At 44.1% G+C, this 15,926-nt stretch overlaps 1 protein-coding gene across 4 annotated transcripts in view; it reads right to left on the reverse strand.

Moving 5' to 3' along the window:
- Window positions 1-862: 862 nt before the first annotated feature.
- JCAD (junctional cadherin 5 associated) overlaps window positions 863-15,926 on the reverse strand; it is a 61,206-nt gene continuing 46,142 nt past the window's right edge. For all 4 annotated transcript variants that reach the window (XM_058022462.1, XM_058022470.1, XM_058022478.1 and 1 more), the window contains 2 exons: window positions 8,150-11,802; window positions 863-4,181 (listed from right to left, as the gene is read on the reverse strand). In XM_058022462.1, coding sequence (XP_057878445.1) covers window positions 4,147-4,181; window positions 8,150-11,802 — 3,688 coding nt within the window. In that variant the 3' untranslated portion in view covers window positions 863-4,146. The remainder of the gene's footprint in view (window positions 4,182-8,149; window positions 11,803-15,926) is intronic.

Genomic DNA, 15,926 nt, shown 5'->3' on the forward strand with positions numbered 1-15,926 from the left:
GAGAGGTTAATTCTGTGACTTTACAAATTTAAGCATTGCTGTCCTTCCTGTTTTCCTGGAATCATTGGATGTTTCAGTGCAAAGACTTGCTCCCCACATCAGGAGCTGAGCCAAGGAAACTTGATGGTTTTGATACATGATGCAGGTGTTTTCAATAAAGACAAACCTGTGGTATGAAATACAACAGCCCTTCTTATGCCTGGGGAAGGCTTCTTGAGTTAATATCCGATGAGTGATGCATGGTCAGGTGCACTGTATCACCGGGCATTTCTGTCACCGGAGGCCTCAGGTCATTCAGAGGCATTTCCCTCCTCTGCCTTCCCATCCCCTCCTGTGGCTGTGGTGGTGGTGGCACTTCGAAAACTGAAGAGCTCTGCTCAGACCTCACTTTGTCTAGTTCCAGACGACTCTAGCAAGGAGGATGGCGTGGGGCCCGCCAGCAGCGATTCTTCAGGGAAACCAACTTCCCGCTGGCGCTCGGGAACCGCAGGAGGGAGCGCGCTGCCCTGCCAGATGCGCCGCCCCCGGACAGAGCCCGGCCCCGCTCCCCACCCAGCCCCGATCCTAGTCCCGCTCCCCATCCCAGCCCAGCTTCCCATCCCAGCCCCGATCCCAGTCCCGCTGCCATCCCAGTCCCGATCCCAGTCCCGCTGCCCATCCCAGACCCGATCCCAGTCCCGCTGCCATCCCAGTCCCGATCCCAGTCCCGCTCCCCATCCCAGACCCGATCCCAGTCCCGGTCCCCCCGCCTCTGCCGCACCGGGAGTGGCCGTCCTGCCCCGTTCGCGGGGCTCGGGCCGTTCGGCAGCCCCGGAGTTCACGGGTGGCTTCTCTTCCTCACATAGGAGATAGGAGCCTGGAATGTCGTGTTCGATTTTATTTCCCTGCCACCAGCCGCTGTTACTGGTACCAGCCCCTCAGGATGTGACTGTCCCTTCTGGATTTCAACAGGGTAAAGGGAAGGAGTTGGCAGGTCCTCTTTAGCCGTCCAGGTCCTGAGTGTCCCCATTAAACATTTTTTTAAATGTAAGGACCAGTCAGGTTTGGGGGGGGGGGGGGGGGGTTTGCATGAATTTCTGAGATTGCTCATGAAAACAGTATCTTCCCCCAGCTTCAGCTTCCTCAGCTATAACAGCATAGGAGCAGCATGAGCTGGATACACAGCACGTTGTAAAAACACAATTTTTGAGGTCTAGCTCTGCTCTTCCCCCTAGAATAAAGGCAGAATTCCTCACTTTTCACTGTGCTTGCATTGCACGAGGCACTGGAGCAGCCTGCTGCGTGCTCCACCTCTGCACCCGCTCAGCCCTGAGCTCCTGCTGCTGCCATTACCAGTGAGGGCTGTTGCCAAGACAGTTTTATGGACCTACTGAGACAGGCACAGGCAATCCCCATTTACTGGTTTTTAACCATGTCTGGCATAAAAGGAGCTCTCTGTTGACTGCAAACTGACAAAAGGCTTCTGGAAAGGTGGTTCAGCTATGGTACAATACAGTCCATTCCAATAGCTGACCCATGGTATTGACACTGCAGAAACAGAGACAGAATTGCAGAGAAAACTGTACCCTATGGATTTCTCAGTTGTCTGTATCATAGTATCAAATGAAACTACCAATGCTGTTAGAGGAATACACCATTTCTGCTCCTTCATCCACTGGTCAGTCACACACTACTGCAAAACAAAGCTTACCCACTTTTTAGGTTTTCTTTTTTTGGTTTTGATCAATAAAACTTTGTCTGCAATATTGTTAATACTGGTGCCTCTTGCCACTTCTTTTTTTTTTTTTTTTTTTAAAGATCTTGGATGTTTGTGTGCTTTGGAAAAGTAATTACTTGACATAACTGATGAAACAGACACATTGCAGAATCAATAAACCTATTCCTATCAGAAGAAAATAAAGTGCACAGAACACTTCTGTTCCCTGTAGACATAAACAGAAGGTAATAGCAATGCTTGTATGGGACAATTTACAGTTCTTCTGCAATCAAGGTTAAACTAAAACTTTCAATTAATTGCTATGCATCTCAGCTTCACTGGTTAGTAGGAAGATGATAGTGGATGAAGTTCTTTCAGAACTGTTTTTTTATGGGCAGGATTCAGGTGGGGAGGCATTGGGGGGAGAAACATGTTTTCTAGCTATCTACAAATCCCTAGATGTCCTAGATGGTGATGAAGAGAGGTGAATATAGTAAGAGTGGTAGGAACAGTTTGTCAACAAGTATTGCTACACAGCATGTGCAAGAGTTAATAAAATAAATTATACACCACATTTTCTTTTCAAGCAAGCTTTAAATAGTCCATATGTAACAGAATCATGTGTTACAGACAAGAAACTCTTGCTGCCAAAACACAGGATGAGTGTTTTTCCCGATCGTTCTTTCCAAATTACAGACTTAGGAAAAAATATTTCAAGAAATTACAAGATTTTAAAAAATAAAATTATGCTAAAACCCAGAAAAGGCCAAGAGAATAGACTGGTGAAGTACATGAACAAGTCATCAGAAAAATGTTAGTACACAGGTACTTACAAAAAACTTACAGGAATTGACATAAAGGCTTTTAAGACACAGATAATTAGCAGGCTAATTCAGGATCAAAGGGCAGAATGCATAGGCTTTATTATAAATTCTGTAATTCATGCATTTGTGTGTGCAGATAAAATATATTTAAAGCCATGTATTTAAATGCCATCAAAAAGACACTTGAACTTCTCCCTACCAACACCTGGTGGCTTCAGGGAAGAAGAACCCAGTTTTACTTACTTTTGTGCACTGGCCTAATCCAAACTCATAATCTGTAAAAGGGAACAAAGTATAAGAAAGCAAGCAGGCATTTTATCTGAGCCACTCGGCAACACTGGGACAAAGATCCAAACCCACTTTTTGGTAATCAGCGTCCCTGGAATGGAAGGGCAGCAGCACCAGCCTGGAGAGTTCTCAGTGTGTTTCAGAAAGTGGCTCCAAGAAGAACAATCCAATGGTTGAGTGGGAAAAATTAGAAATTAACCCTGTGGTAAATAGATAGATGGATAGAGGGATAGATTGATGGATAGATAGATAGATAGATAGATAGATAGATAGATAGATAGATAGATAGATGGCTTTTTTTCAGAGCAAAATAAGGTAGCACTACCAAGTAAGTGGCAATATGGTGTGTGCATTAAGATATATAAGTGAAATCTGCTTGGGGCACCTTCACTCAAAGGAATAAGTCTTCTTAAAATATAATTATAATAATAATTATAATAATAATAATACTTCTTTATACTTGCCACTTGTTAGCAATTGTTTACATCGTAGAAAAATAGATAGTATTCTGTAACAAGAAATATAGTTACTTTGTTAAAATGGGCTATTTTAAACCAGCTACTATTCTTTCATATAAAGAATTTCTAAACAGCAAAACAAAAACAGGTAATACTGAGTGCAAAACAGCCAGTGGTATACTTTGCATTGGTTTGAAACATAGTTGCCAGCTACTATAATTACATGTTCTGTACACTGTACTACAAAAGTCTTCCATCTTTTAGAAGCTTTTGGGTTTTGTTTTTCTTCTTTATAGGTGGCAAGTAAGTATTTAATCCAAGTAAATTCAAACTCTGGAAGTCAGAGAGAATTTCACAATCAGTCTTTGCTACCATTCTTTCACATTCCTTCCCCCACACAGTGCAGCAGCACTTCCTACTTATGGCCAAAAATCCCTTAAGTTAAACAAAGTTTAGAATGTAGATACTTAGAAGTGTAGCTTATAGATTCACATTCTTTTAAAAATAATTTCACAAATTTCCCACGCTTACATTTACACCAATGTAACACCTCACTTGATGCGTTTCATTATCCTTGCTAAAGACTGAAATAAAGTTCAGATGAAAACTCTTTGCCAATGGTAGGTATTGTCTTAAACACTACAAAGCCAGATGGTTCCAATGTAGAAGTCATTTTTCTGTGATCTCCACAACAGTCTCAGACATGAATAGCTAATTCCTAGTGGCAGTGGTAAAGGCATTATCAGTACACCATGAACATCACAAATGGAGACAATTTCCAAATGTTAAAGAACAAAAACCAAACAAAAAGCACCCAGAAAAAAATCAGTGAAACATTCTTAGTAGAGCAGAAATTTCTCTATTCTCCTCTTCATTAATCTCACACCTTTTCAACTTTGGTGGGGTCATATGTATCTGGAAAAAACCAAGAAAACACTATTAATAATGTATTGTGAAATCTATTCAATATTTCTGGCTGTGAAAATGACACATCTTTTCCCTAGCTTTTATTTTAAAAAAGGGAGCTGATAAAGCTTGCTGCATTAAAGATACATATCACATTCCTGACCCAAATTCTGTGCTTTTACCACTATAATTCAGGAACAACTCTGACCAAATGCATGAAGATAGAATTTGGGAAGGCCTTAGGTAGGTAGGAACAAGCACACTGAATGCTAAGTGATTGCTTCCAGTTTTCAGGTGCTTTGACAGGAAGAAAAAGACATAACATTTGCTCCCCCTTGTACTGAACACTAAGGACTAGTAAATGCTTTAAGCATCCCAGCAGGGTGTGTAAGGCAGGCTGAAGGAGTGATTGTGCCATGCAGTCGTCAGGGTCTTTTCATTTGATTGCAAATCCTTCATTTCAGATTAATTCAACAGAAAACAGGAAAGCACAGCTGCATTGCATCACTATGGTTAGTCTGTCTTGCTTCAGTCTGCAAAACTGCAGCTCATGTTCCAGCCTTATTCACTAAAGCACTGGAATGGCTTGCTAACACTCTTCTTCACTTCCAGCCTCCCTCCTGCCAGTTCACAGGACATACCATAGACTGGTTTTCCTTTTCCCAAATCCCTGAGGACACTCTTCTATGAGATTTCTTAATTGGATTTATCCCACTGCTGGCCACGTAGTGAGCAGACACGAGCCTTTTCCTTCACCCTTGTCACTCTGGGACAGGATTGCAACGAAAAGGCTTTGCCCTGTGAGCTCTGCCTGCCCAGTGCCATCATGCAGACACCTGGCTTGCCCTTGATGTGCACGGGCATGGCGTGTAGGAGCCAGGGCTACCTAGGGAGGAGTCTGCAGGCACAGAGGGCCCAGACAAACCGGCACTGCAGCCGTGCTGCCGCGTGCTGCTTCTGCTCTTACACAACCTGGGAATCTGTGCTAACCTTAAACGTCCCTCCCGTAGGCTGTACTCCCACTGCACTCACATTTAAACAGCTGAGCATGAAAATAATTCCACACACAAATATCACACTTTGGAGTAAAACATTCATCCTCGGGACTTTCGTGTTGATGTGAGTGAATGTCTTCATTCGAACATAAAAAGCATAAAAATCCTCCAGGGAAATTTTTGCTCCTATGTGCAAGTGTCCATCTGCTACATCCACACTCACGTCAAGGGGGAACTGGCTAAGAAAGGATTTCTGGATTTGGCCCCAGTGGGTGGATTTGTGTTGCAGAATCTTTTATCACTTCTCTTGCCCACCCTCCTGGAGCTGCTAGTCCAGCCAAGAAACGAGTCTGTGCCAGCAACACCTATGATTTCTGCTATGTCTTTTCTGGTATTTCCAAACAGACACCACATGATTGCAAAAAATCAACAGAAATAAAGTTTTTGAGGGCTAGTGTTCTCTAGGATAATGCTGCATCCTTTTAAGCTTAATGCACTGATGGTGTATGAAGATGCCTCTAAAGCCGTAACATTTTTTTTAATCATAAATATTTTGCCATCTAAGCTGTTAAAACATAAAATTCTGAAGTGTTCTGTGACAGGTTGACCTAAGAATAAAAATGGATTTGCATTTCAGAAACCTGATTTTCCTAAGACCAGACACATTCACATTAACAGAATTCCCCACAAAATTTCAGGTGCTCACTGTTTCAGGGAGTGGCAAGACAGGGGTGGGGAGGAAGGGAGAAAGACATGGAGCCTCTGCATGGCTCAGTATGTTCCCCGAAAGCTTACCCATGCCCTCAGCACCTAAACCAAGGACACAAAAGTGCCAGACTGACAGGCCAGGTCACCCTTTTGAGGGGGACAGACATTGGAGTTCTAGCACTGATCTAGAAATGCTTATTCAACATTTGGTTAAGCTCATTTGAAATGCTCTCTACAGAAACAAAGCCAGATTAGCAGACTCATGTCTCCAAACAGCAAAGGAGAAAAGACATCCAATGCATTTGGGAACACTTAGAGATGTTCTCCTAATGGCAGTATTTGCATAGTAAGATGAGCTTGCACTCAGTTTTGGCAGGGCTCTTGCTCTGAGATGACTGTTCGTCTGCCAAGCAACATTATACATGTGAAAGCCTGTTTCTGCTAAGGGCTGCAGCCTCTGTGACAGGCCCAGTCTGCAATTATAAGTCTAACGTCACCCTACCTTGCTCCAAATAGAGTGGCCTTTTAGAATGGAATATCTGCTCTTTGAAAACAACAAATAACAATGCTTTTTCAGGATTAATTCTCATTTGGGCTTTCAATGGTACCAATAAGCTATTGTGAAAATTGGAGTGAGATTTAAAAGAGGGAAGACACAACATCAGGCCTTCTTACAAATACGAATCTACAGTCACCCTGTAAGGTGAAGCTTTTGGGGCCAGCAACAAATCAGGGTCTCTTGGGATGGGAAGAGGCCAGAAGCCACCTGCCCACCCCATGTGTGTCACCCTGGACATGCACAGCAGGAAGGGACATTCATGCCATCCAAACATGGGGAGGGCTGTTATGGCTGAGAGGGAGCTGCTGCAGTGGGAACACACTGCAGAATATAAGCCTGGCATTGTCAGCAAGAGGGATAAATTTAGACCTAATTTACTGCAGAATAACTCTCCAATAAAACGCACACAATCTGTTTTGATACATCCCTGAAGTCATGTCACCACAACAGTTATTTTCTTCACTCCAGCAGAAACCCCAAGGGAGGAAAGCATATGAAATGCATGTGGGGCAGACCAGACCTGATGGGTACAAGAAAGCTGAATCAGTCTGTTTGAAAAATCTGGTCTGGAGAAATACAGTTCAGAGCAGAGAGAGACAAAGATGTGGCATACAGAAAAAGACATGGAGAAAAAGGCTTCAAGGCTGCAGGAGTCAATACTTAGAACTCATACAAGCATTTCTTTTCAGTTGGAATTGCGTAAGTCCAGTTTAAAGTATACCTAACTTAATTTCAGTCCCTCTGTACTGGAAAACTGAATAGATTTTTATCAATAAGGTTAAATGAATAACCTGTGCAGATTTCAAGGCAAAGTGTCAACTGTAACAGAAAGGATGGAAAAAGGAAGGAGGAGATTAATACTAATTTAACAGCTTTCACACTCTATGTTTGCTCACTCCAGTTTATTTAATGGACTAGGCAGGTGGCCCGGGAGATTTATCCTTTTACACAGGTCTATAGCAACAACTGATTTTCAGTTGTTAAAAAAATGCTAAATGAAAACTGTTTCAGAGAGGGAACTGCTCATGTTACTTTGGGGATGCATATGGACTACACAAGTTTACATGTTTTAGAGAGAGATCAGAAACACCAAAAAATAGTAAAAAAAAAAAAAAAAGGTGTTCACTGAAATAGTCAACTTTCCATTTGTCCTGGGGTTAATAGTTATTCTCAACATCTGATCTGGAAAATATTCATGAGAGAGAGAGAATTTCCAGGCCCCTCTATGCAGCCATTTCCCAGAGGCTTCATAGAAGAACATCAGATTTTTATTTTTAGTTTCTTCTGAACTATGATATAGTATGTGTCTACTTAAGTATTAGAGAAGGAAAAAAATTGGCATTCAAGGAACAGCTATGATTAAATGACCACACGTTCCCAAACACTGGCATTAGAGTGACTGTCTTTGAACTCCACTGTTTGAGCCTGGCCATTCCCTGAAACAATTAGACAGAGATAAGACCTTAGGGAGCATTCCAGTCTCTGTGAATGAATTTCTGTATCACAAGTGAGTTTTACAGTAACAATTCCTAAAACGGGACCAGAGAACACTCATCTTTTCCACAAGGAGAGCAAAGTGGGTGGCTCCCAGATGAGGATAGTACCACCTACAGCCTGTTACTATTTGAGCAGCATTACGTGGGCATAAGCAAACCGATCATGCCCATTACATAAGAAACGAGTACCCATCTGGATCTCCCATAACTGTTACTTACCTAACGAAAAATCTCTGTCGATCTTCTTCTTGTCCATTCCACCTAAACATCCATTTTCACTGAGAGAGATGACACGCTTGGAAACAGCCCCTGAGCTTGCCAGTTTGCTTCCTCTCTCCTCTGGTACCTTCGACAGCTTCTCCTCATCCACCTCCTCTCCCGAGTCTGCGCTCTTAATGCTCAGGCGTCTCATGCGCGACACAGAGTCAACTTCCTTCATGCGCACCAAGCGATCCATGGCAGTCCGGCTGGGTGGGGACGTGAGCTTGCCTTGGAGTGTCTCTATCACTTTGGAGGTGCTCCTCACTCTCTTTTCTGAATGCTGGTAAGCAGCTGACTTGCAAACCAAGTTTTGGTCCTCACCTTGGCTGGGACTCACAGGCTGTTCAAGAACTTGCTCAGTTACCAGTGGTTTAGCATTGGCTTCCTGGAGAGTGGCCTGGCTTTCAAAAGGGTATAAAGATCGCCCTCCCGCTCTGACAAAGAGAGCACTCTCTGTCCAGCCACACTTTCGTCTGCCTTCATAAGAATCTTCCTTTTTTCCTTCTTTGTTACTTACTGTGTTCCCTACTGTTGATGACTCAAAGTCCTGAGCACTGTTTGAAGGGCTAGTGCCTGGGTGGGGCCCAGCATGGTCATCCGGAAGGAGAGACTCCACTGCTATATCTATACCTAAAATTCTTGCAGCTCTTGCCTGCAATGACTCATTCACAGGGATTTCCACTGCATTTGCATCTGAAGAGTGATCAGAGTTGTTAGCACCAGGTTCTGGGGCCACATCAAGTCCTACTGACCTCAAATCTGGCTCAGAGCACCTTTGGTTCCTCTTTGTTAGTGACAAGCATACTCCTGACCCTCTCTCTAATACCCTATCATTTGTGGGAGTTGCACATTTGCTCAGTTTAACAAAGTCTAGGTAATTTTGGTCTTCACTCATCTCCTGCAAGACAGGGTTATTGAAAGGATTACTGTGACATGAACTACTTGAGCTACTGGACAAAACTCTTCTGATAGGGCTCTCATGAACTGGCTGTTTGCTTGTTCTGCTCTTGGCTTCCCCCATCCCCATTTCTATCAGTCTTCCATCTGCTGGCCTGACTCCTTCACTGCTCCCTCCTGGCTTTGAAAAGCCTTGAGAGCCACCACATCTTAGCTCGCCACCATGCTCTGTCCCCATGCTCCAACTTTCAGACTTACTTTTAACCCTTCCTGGCCTAATTACAGGCACCTCTGGCACAACCATTTCTGATTTCCCACCATGTTTTAGCTCCTGGATTGATTTCTCATTTCTGGACTCACTCCTGTGCATAAAGGCACCTGCCTGCAGAGGAGCTGCAGCACTTTCCAAATCTTCTTCACTGCTTGTGCTCTCCTCCTGCCCTTGCAGCTCCTTGTTAAAACTTTCTAGCTCACTTATTGCATCCCAGGGACGGCGACTTACAGGTTTCAACAGGAACTGCCCAAATGGTTCTGTACTGTTGCAGGGAGCACCTGGTTCTCCCTTAACTACATCTCCCTTGGAAAGAAGGCCATTTTCCCTCTCTTGGACAGGCACAGGCTGGCTCTGGTGGGCTTTTGGGGAGGGAGACTTAAGGACTGAGGTGGCAGTCCTAGAAAATGCACTGTTGCTAGACTGGCTGAGGTGAGTCTGGCCCTTCATACTGTAACTGTTCTGTCTGCAGCTTCTCTCATCAGAAGGTGACCCTGTCTGTTTTGCCCCCACTGTGGATGTTGTACATCCTGGGAGTTTTGGAGATAGCTGCTTGATACTATCAGGCTTCCCAGGCTTTGTACCATGGAAAAATTCTGGGCTCTCAGGTTCTTCAGAGAAACTTGTCTGCGTCTGCTGGTCTTTGTACTGATCACCTGGCCAGGAGCCAGAATATTTGAGCTCTCTGTGTTTTGTAGGCTGAATAAATCTGAGGTCATTCATTTGTTTGAACTCTTCTGGTCTCCACAACTCTTGTTTTTGTAACTCATTTTTATTGGTCATGCTTCCTGTAAGCGCTTGTAACTCCAAGTCTGTTGAAGACATACTTAAGAGACTTTGTTCTTGCAAAGCTCCATTGTTATCAAACCTATTCTTATCAGGGCTCTGAGTTATGTTGTTGTTCCTATCTGTATCTGGCAGATTGGATTCTGATTTAACTGGGATGGATACCAAACAAAATATAGTTTCATTCATTTTTTTCTTTGAACTCTTTTTGCTCTGCATCCCAGTTCCAGGTTCAAACTTTTTCACTTTTGTAACAGTCTCACAGGTGTTGTCCATATGTGAATTTCTTACAGAAAGTTTGCCTTTCGTGTACTCTGTGCTGACTTCGTTGCGGGGGCTGTGATTAGTTGCTCTACAATTGTCTCTTTGGTCCGGCAAGGCACAGTTTCCCTGATCTCGGATGGATGGTGCCAACCATCTGTTGCTATGCGGGGAGCTGTCAGAAGTTCTTTCTCCCTTCGCAGAACTGGACAAGTTTGATGCATCCACAAAGGCACTGTTGTACTGTACTTCAAGATTTCTCTCTTGCAAAGCACCAGAACTGGGACTACATGCATTTTCAGTGTGATTAGAGTTGCCCTGCAGACCTTCCAGTGGTGCAATTTTAATGTGTCGTATCCGAGGATCATCAAAGGGAATGTACTGAACGGAACACAGGTGGTCAGCAGGGCGCCTTGCATGGCTTTGCTTCCCATGAGGAAAATGGTTGTCTTTGCAAGGGTCACCCCCCACTTCAAAAGTATTCATTGCTGGTCGTTGGCAGGGGACAACCTGCTCTGCAGGACCCTGTGGGTCACTGCTGGCGCACGGGTTGGTTTTAGGCACTTCACTGAGGGAACGGGGGGTCACGTGTTGGTGAGGTGGGGATTTGTAAGAAGGAGGAGGTACATACACTGGGGGCTCCAAACCAGGGTCTGGAATGCCAGCATCTTGCCTTGGCTCATTGACTTTGGCTAAGTAGGAGACAGGTTCCTCTTTCTGGTAGTGGTCCTGGAAACCCATGGTTTCTGCAGGTGCCCTAGTCTGCCGCTTCAGTTCATAGGATGGAGGCTTGAGAGGTCTCCCATACTTGGGCTTCACCAGGGGAAGGACATTGCCTCCTGTTCCATGGTGCTTGGCAGGTTCCACACCCAGTCTGTTTGGGGGATAGGAGGGGGTTTTAGTGACACTGAGTGAGTTGTTACTGCTGGTCAGGGAGGGCATTTCCACGCACCGCATGCTCTCAGGTGAAAGGACCCTTGGCAAGGACTGCGATTTCCCCCTGCTCTGGGTGCTGAGTACGTTGTCTCCCAGGGTCAGTGAATAAAGCTCTTGAAGCAGCTTCTCCCTGTCACCCTCAGACATTTGCCTCCCCACCTTTTTTGGCTGGTTCCAGCTCTCTATTTCCAGACTTTGCCATTTGCAGGCGCTGGGCATTTCACAGCTTTCCTGCAAGCCGCTTCTTCTGCCATACCCTGCACCCGAGCCCACCTTCAGCTGGTTCTCCTTGGGGTGCCGGGGTGCCCCTGGGGACACAGCCAGGCCTTTCATCTCCACACTGGCCTTCTGGGAATAGCCCAGTAGCACACTGAAGTCCTGTCCTCGTCTTCTCCAGTAGGCCAGATCTTTATCACTCTTGGGCTGGGAAGACCGTGCTAAATGAGGCCTGTCATAAGCCCTGGAAAAAAAAGCAGTGTCAGAGGCAGTGTGCACAGGTGCCTGTTCTTTCTACCATGGGTAAGGCCATTAGGAGGTCAAATGATGAGTTATGCCAATGGGGTTTTGTGTAATCTATTTGCAACCAGATGACAATTTTAATGAGAGGATTTAAAAGTCAGTCAATTAACATGGGTAAAGGAAGGGAAAGAAGCTCTTCTGACAGGTTGTTAGCTATGCAAAGATGTTAGAAAGAGAGATAAATGCACACAGTTACCTGCTGTGCAAACATGCACAGCTCTCCTTGATGGACATTAGAAAATTCCCTGCCCGCAGCAGGAGGCTTGGAACTAGATGATCTTGAAGGTGCCTTCCAACACAGACCAGCCTCTGATTCTAAGATACCATTCTAACACCAGAAGTGACTGTGTTAAATTACTTCTGTATCCTGCTAAATTAAAATCTATAGATGTCAAGGAGATTACTGTGGTATTCAAGTTTAATAGAATTCCAAGAAGCAGAGGTAGGGAGAACAGGTAGGTGTCTATATCGTAAGATTTCATAAGATATAGTCTGTAAGAAACATGATTTGCATCCTGGTAAAAGTGCTGAAATTAAACATGTCAGTTCCTGAATTGATTCTTGTTCATCTTTCTGAGGAACAAATTTCGTCAGGGTGCTTTGGATTAAATGACACATGTCACAACAATGGTGATGTATCAACACACTTCTGAATAAAACGGAACCAATATTTTAAATGTAAAATACTTCAAAAGAAGTATAAAATTCTTAAATAAAAGAATCCATCAGTGAAATATGAAAGACATTAGACATTGCAGATTAGAAATTCAGAACACAGATTTACATGAACAAAATAGGTTCATTGTCTGTTCTGAACAGAGTGTAAACTGTTTTATACATTTCTGCAGAACAAAATTGGTACCCTCCTATATAAATAATTAATTTTCTACTTGAATTGCATTCTGCTATTCTTGTACCTAAGGTGTCCAACAATATAACTGCCTTTACACTATGTGGCTGCCACCAGCATAAGACTGGAAAGAAAAATCAAAATTGACAGAAATAGGACAAGTATGTAGATAGAACCCAAGAATTTCTTCCTCCTCCCTGCACCCCAAGGTATATAAACAGCATCATCTGGCTCTTTTTTACTAAAAGCATGATCTAGTTAAATGATCTATTTAAATAGGACTTTGTGAAGACATAATACAAGTCAAAATTCAGAATGAAAATTAAGCCATGCAGATCCACAGCAATTTTCTTTTATGTATATTACTTTCATCCTATGAGTCTAAAAGTTTAAAAACCAGACTGGGATAAGGAGCATCTTGTTCACATTAATTCAATTGGATTGAGATTGAGCTTCTGAACAAAATGTTCTGCCTCTGAAGCATGAAACACAGTTTGATTGCTGAACCCCAAGAAGGAACAGACATCTCCATTAATCAATGAAATATAACAGGACACCTCCTATATCAGAAGTGACTGTGGTAACAACAAAAACTTCCATGTGGAAACATACAGCTGAACAAATGTTGTTTTCTACCTTTTCATCTCATCCTCATACTGCTGTGGCAGTATGTGTTTGTAATCTGTGTTTACAAAATGAGGGGAGAAACAGGGTCCAATAAGAGTGAGGAGAAAATGAATAGGTTTGCTCTTTCTGATTGATTTTATCCATCATTGTAAAAGGGTCTACAGAAATTGCAGGAAGTACAGTTGTAGATTCCAAGATCAGAAGAGACCATTAGAATTATTTAGTTTGACATCTTGCTCAGCACAGGCCATCAGACTTCTTTGAGATGATTCCTGCTTAAGTAGTAGCGTCTCTTAGAAAAGCACTTAAAACTTCTGATTTTTAAATATCCTGTGATGTTGCAAAGCTTAATTCACCATTAAAAAGAACCCCATAAAATAATCCAAAATTCTTTTCAACAGAAAGCAAGCTCTTCCATTTATTAAAAGCTGTTAAAAGGATTAAATTTATTTTTAAAGGTTAATAACTAGGCTCCAGTAATGAACTTTAGAACATGATACAATCCATTGTGTAACCTGTACATCATTGCAACAAGACTGTAAGAAAGAAATTTAAAAGGAGGCATTTCGAGCATTTTAAACCTGATCCTTTCTAAGATCTACTCATAGGACAGACAGTGTCTGTCTCTCTAAATCCTGGCTGAGGCACTAGAAGTGTTTACATAGACAGCCTCTATCAGGGACCCTGTAAACTTGTGAAGATGACACTGCACTGTGCGGAGGGAAGAGGATGCTCCAAGGAGCCTCCAGTGCAGCTCCATCCTGAAGTCTCCTCTGCTCCCAGTGATGGAGAGCAGCTCCTGCACACCTGCATGCAGCCATGGCAGGCAGGCACAGCACAGCCACCCTGCCTGCGGCCACGGCTGCAGCAGAGAGCGCCTCCCTCCTGGACGGGTGCCACTTCTGGCTCTTGCAGTCCATCAAGTGCTGGAAGGGGAAACTTCCAAGAGCCACTCCAAGTTTAAAATGCTTCACTGCAGCCTCCCCAAAGGTGAGGTGGTGCATATCACTAGAGAGGAGACTTCAGAGCCCCTGTGTGCAGCAGCTCATCTCTGACTCTGCCACTCCACAATTCTGTGTCTCTCCAGGATGTGCCAGTGCTGATGCACAATGAAATGCACACCCAGACACAGCAGCTTCCACGTGCCTGACAGCTGGGAGGAGGATGGAGGCAAGGATGGAGCAGTCCCGTGGCACCAACTGTGGAGATTTAAGTTCCAGGGACAGAGTGGTCCCAAGGGATCAAGGAGATGAGTTTTAACATTATGAACTCTCTTCTAACAGGCCTGCTTCTAACGAGTATCACATTTGCTCTCATAAAATGCTTTGAATTGATTCTATATAAAGTTAGTTTAATTAAAATGGTTTAAAACCCTAAACTATTTCTAGCTTTCTGTGAATTTTAGCCCTTTACAAGAAATGAGGCCAAAAGTCTAAGCTGCACTGGCTGTATGACCACATTTCACTGAGCTGTCTTGCTCAGAGCCATGGACTGAAGCTGCCTTTTTCCCCTAGGGTGATGCTGGACCAGCAGGACCTCACATGATGCAATAATGGGGCCAAAAGTGAAGCAGCATGGCACAGGCATCCAAGTCCAAAGCCTGCAGAATGAGGCCACTGCAGGGCTATGTAGGCAATGTCTGTCCCTGTTGCTGGCTGCCAGCGTGCAAGTGGAAGGTGTTGGGCACTGAGTAGCTCATCCTGCATGAGCTGTAGGCACTGGCACAGCCTTTGTGCCCCACAAAGAGCACTGCTAACAAAGTCAGCAAGGTGGAAAAATTTTCAGAGGGCTGTTCTGGACACTGGCAGCTTCTGTTCTATTTTGAGATCCTATCCTCACATACACTCTTCTGAGACCCAGCACTGGAAAACACCAATATGCTTTTCTAATTGTTCCAGCAGGTGATCTCATTAATGATATCTATTTATCACTAAATTTGCTAGCAACTAACAGTTCCTCCCACACAAACAACTAAGCAAAGTGCCTCTTCTCTCTACTTAGAACAGAATCAGAAGGGAATTCTGTGCAGAGAACTCTCATCTATACCCATAGGATCAGCTTTCCCTTTTTTTTTTGACTTATCTCCTCTTCCAAACCTTTACTGTGTGGCCTCCAAATGCTCAGTTAAGCAAGGACAGCCAGGAGAGCCCTCCCATCATCTGCTCCCTCACACTGTGCCTGAAGAACAATAGGATGGAGCCAAACATCCCTTCCCCATTCCACTGGGGCATGACTCTCCCATCACCAGCAGCAGGAGCAGTGGCTATGAAGCCTCAACCCTGCTCAACAAGGTTTGATTGGCAGAACAACCCCAATAAGCAGAGACAACAGCATCATCCCCTGCCATCACAAAACACCACAAGCCCTGCAAACCTGCCTGCAAAGGCAGCCACGAGCCTGGCAGCATCACCCACTTCCACGGTGTATGGGAGAGGATTAGTTCTATCAGTGGTGTAAACAGGAGTATGGTGTAGAGAATTCCCTGTACAAGGAGCCTTAGTCATGCTCAGAGTTGCTGTGGAACTGTCACCACCCCTCAAGTGTGTCACCACCACACACACAGCCTGCTCAGGCCCTCTCCTGCCCTG

Source organism: Melospiza georgiana, chromosome 1, assembly GCF_028018845.1.
Source record: "Melospiza georgiana isolate bMelGeo1 chromosome 1, bMelGeo1.pri, whole genome shotgun sequence".
Lineage (NCBI taxonomy): Eukaryota > Metazoa > Chordata > Aves > Passeriformes > Passerellidae > Melospiza > Melospiza georgiana.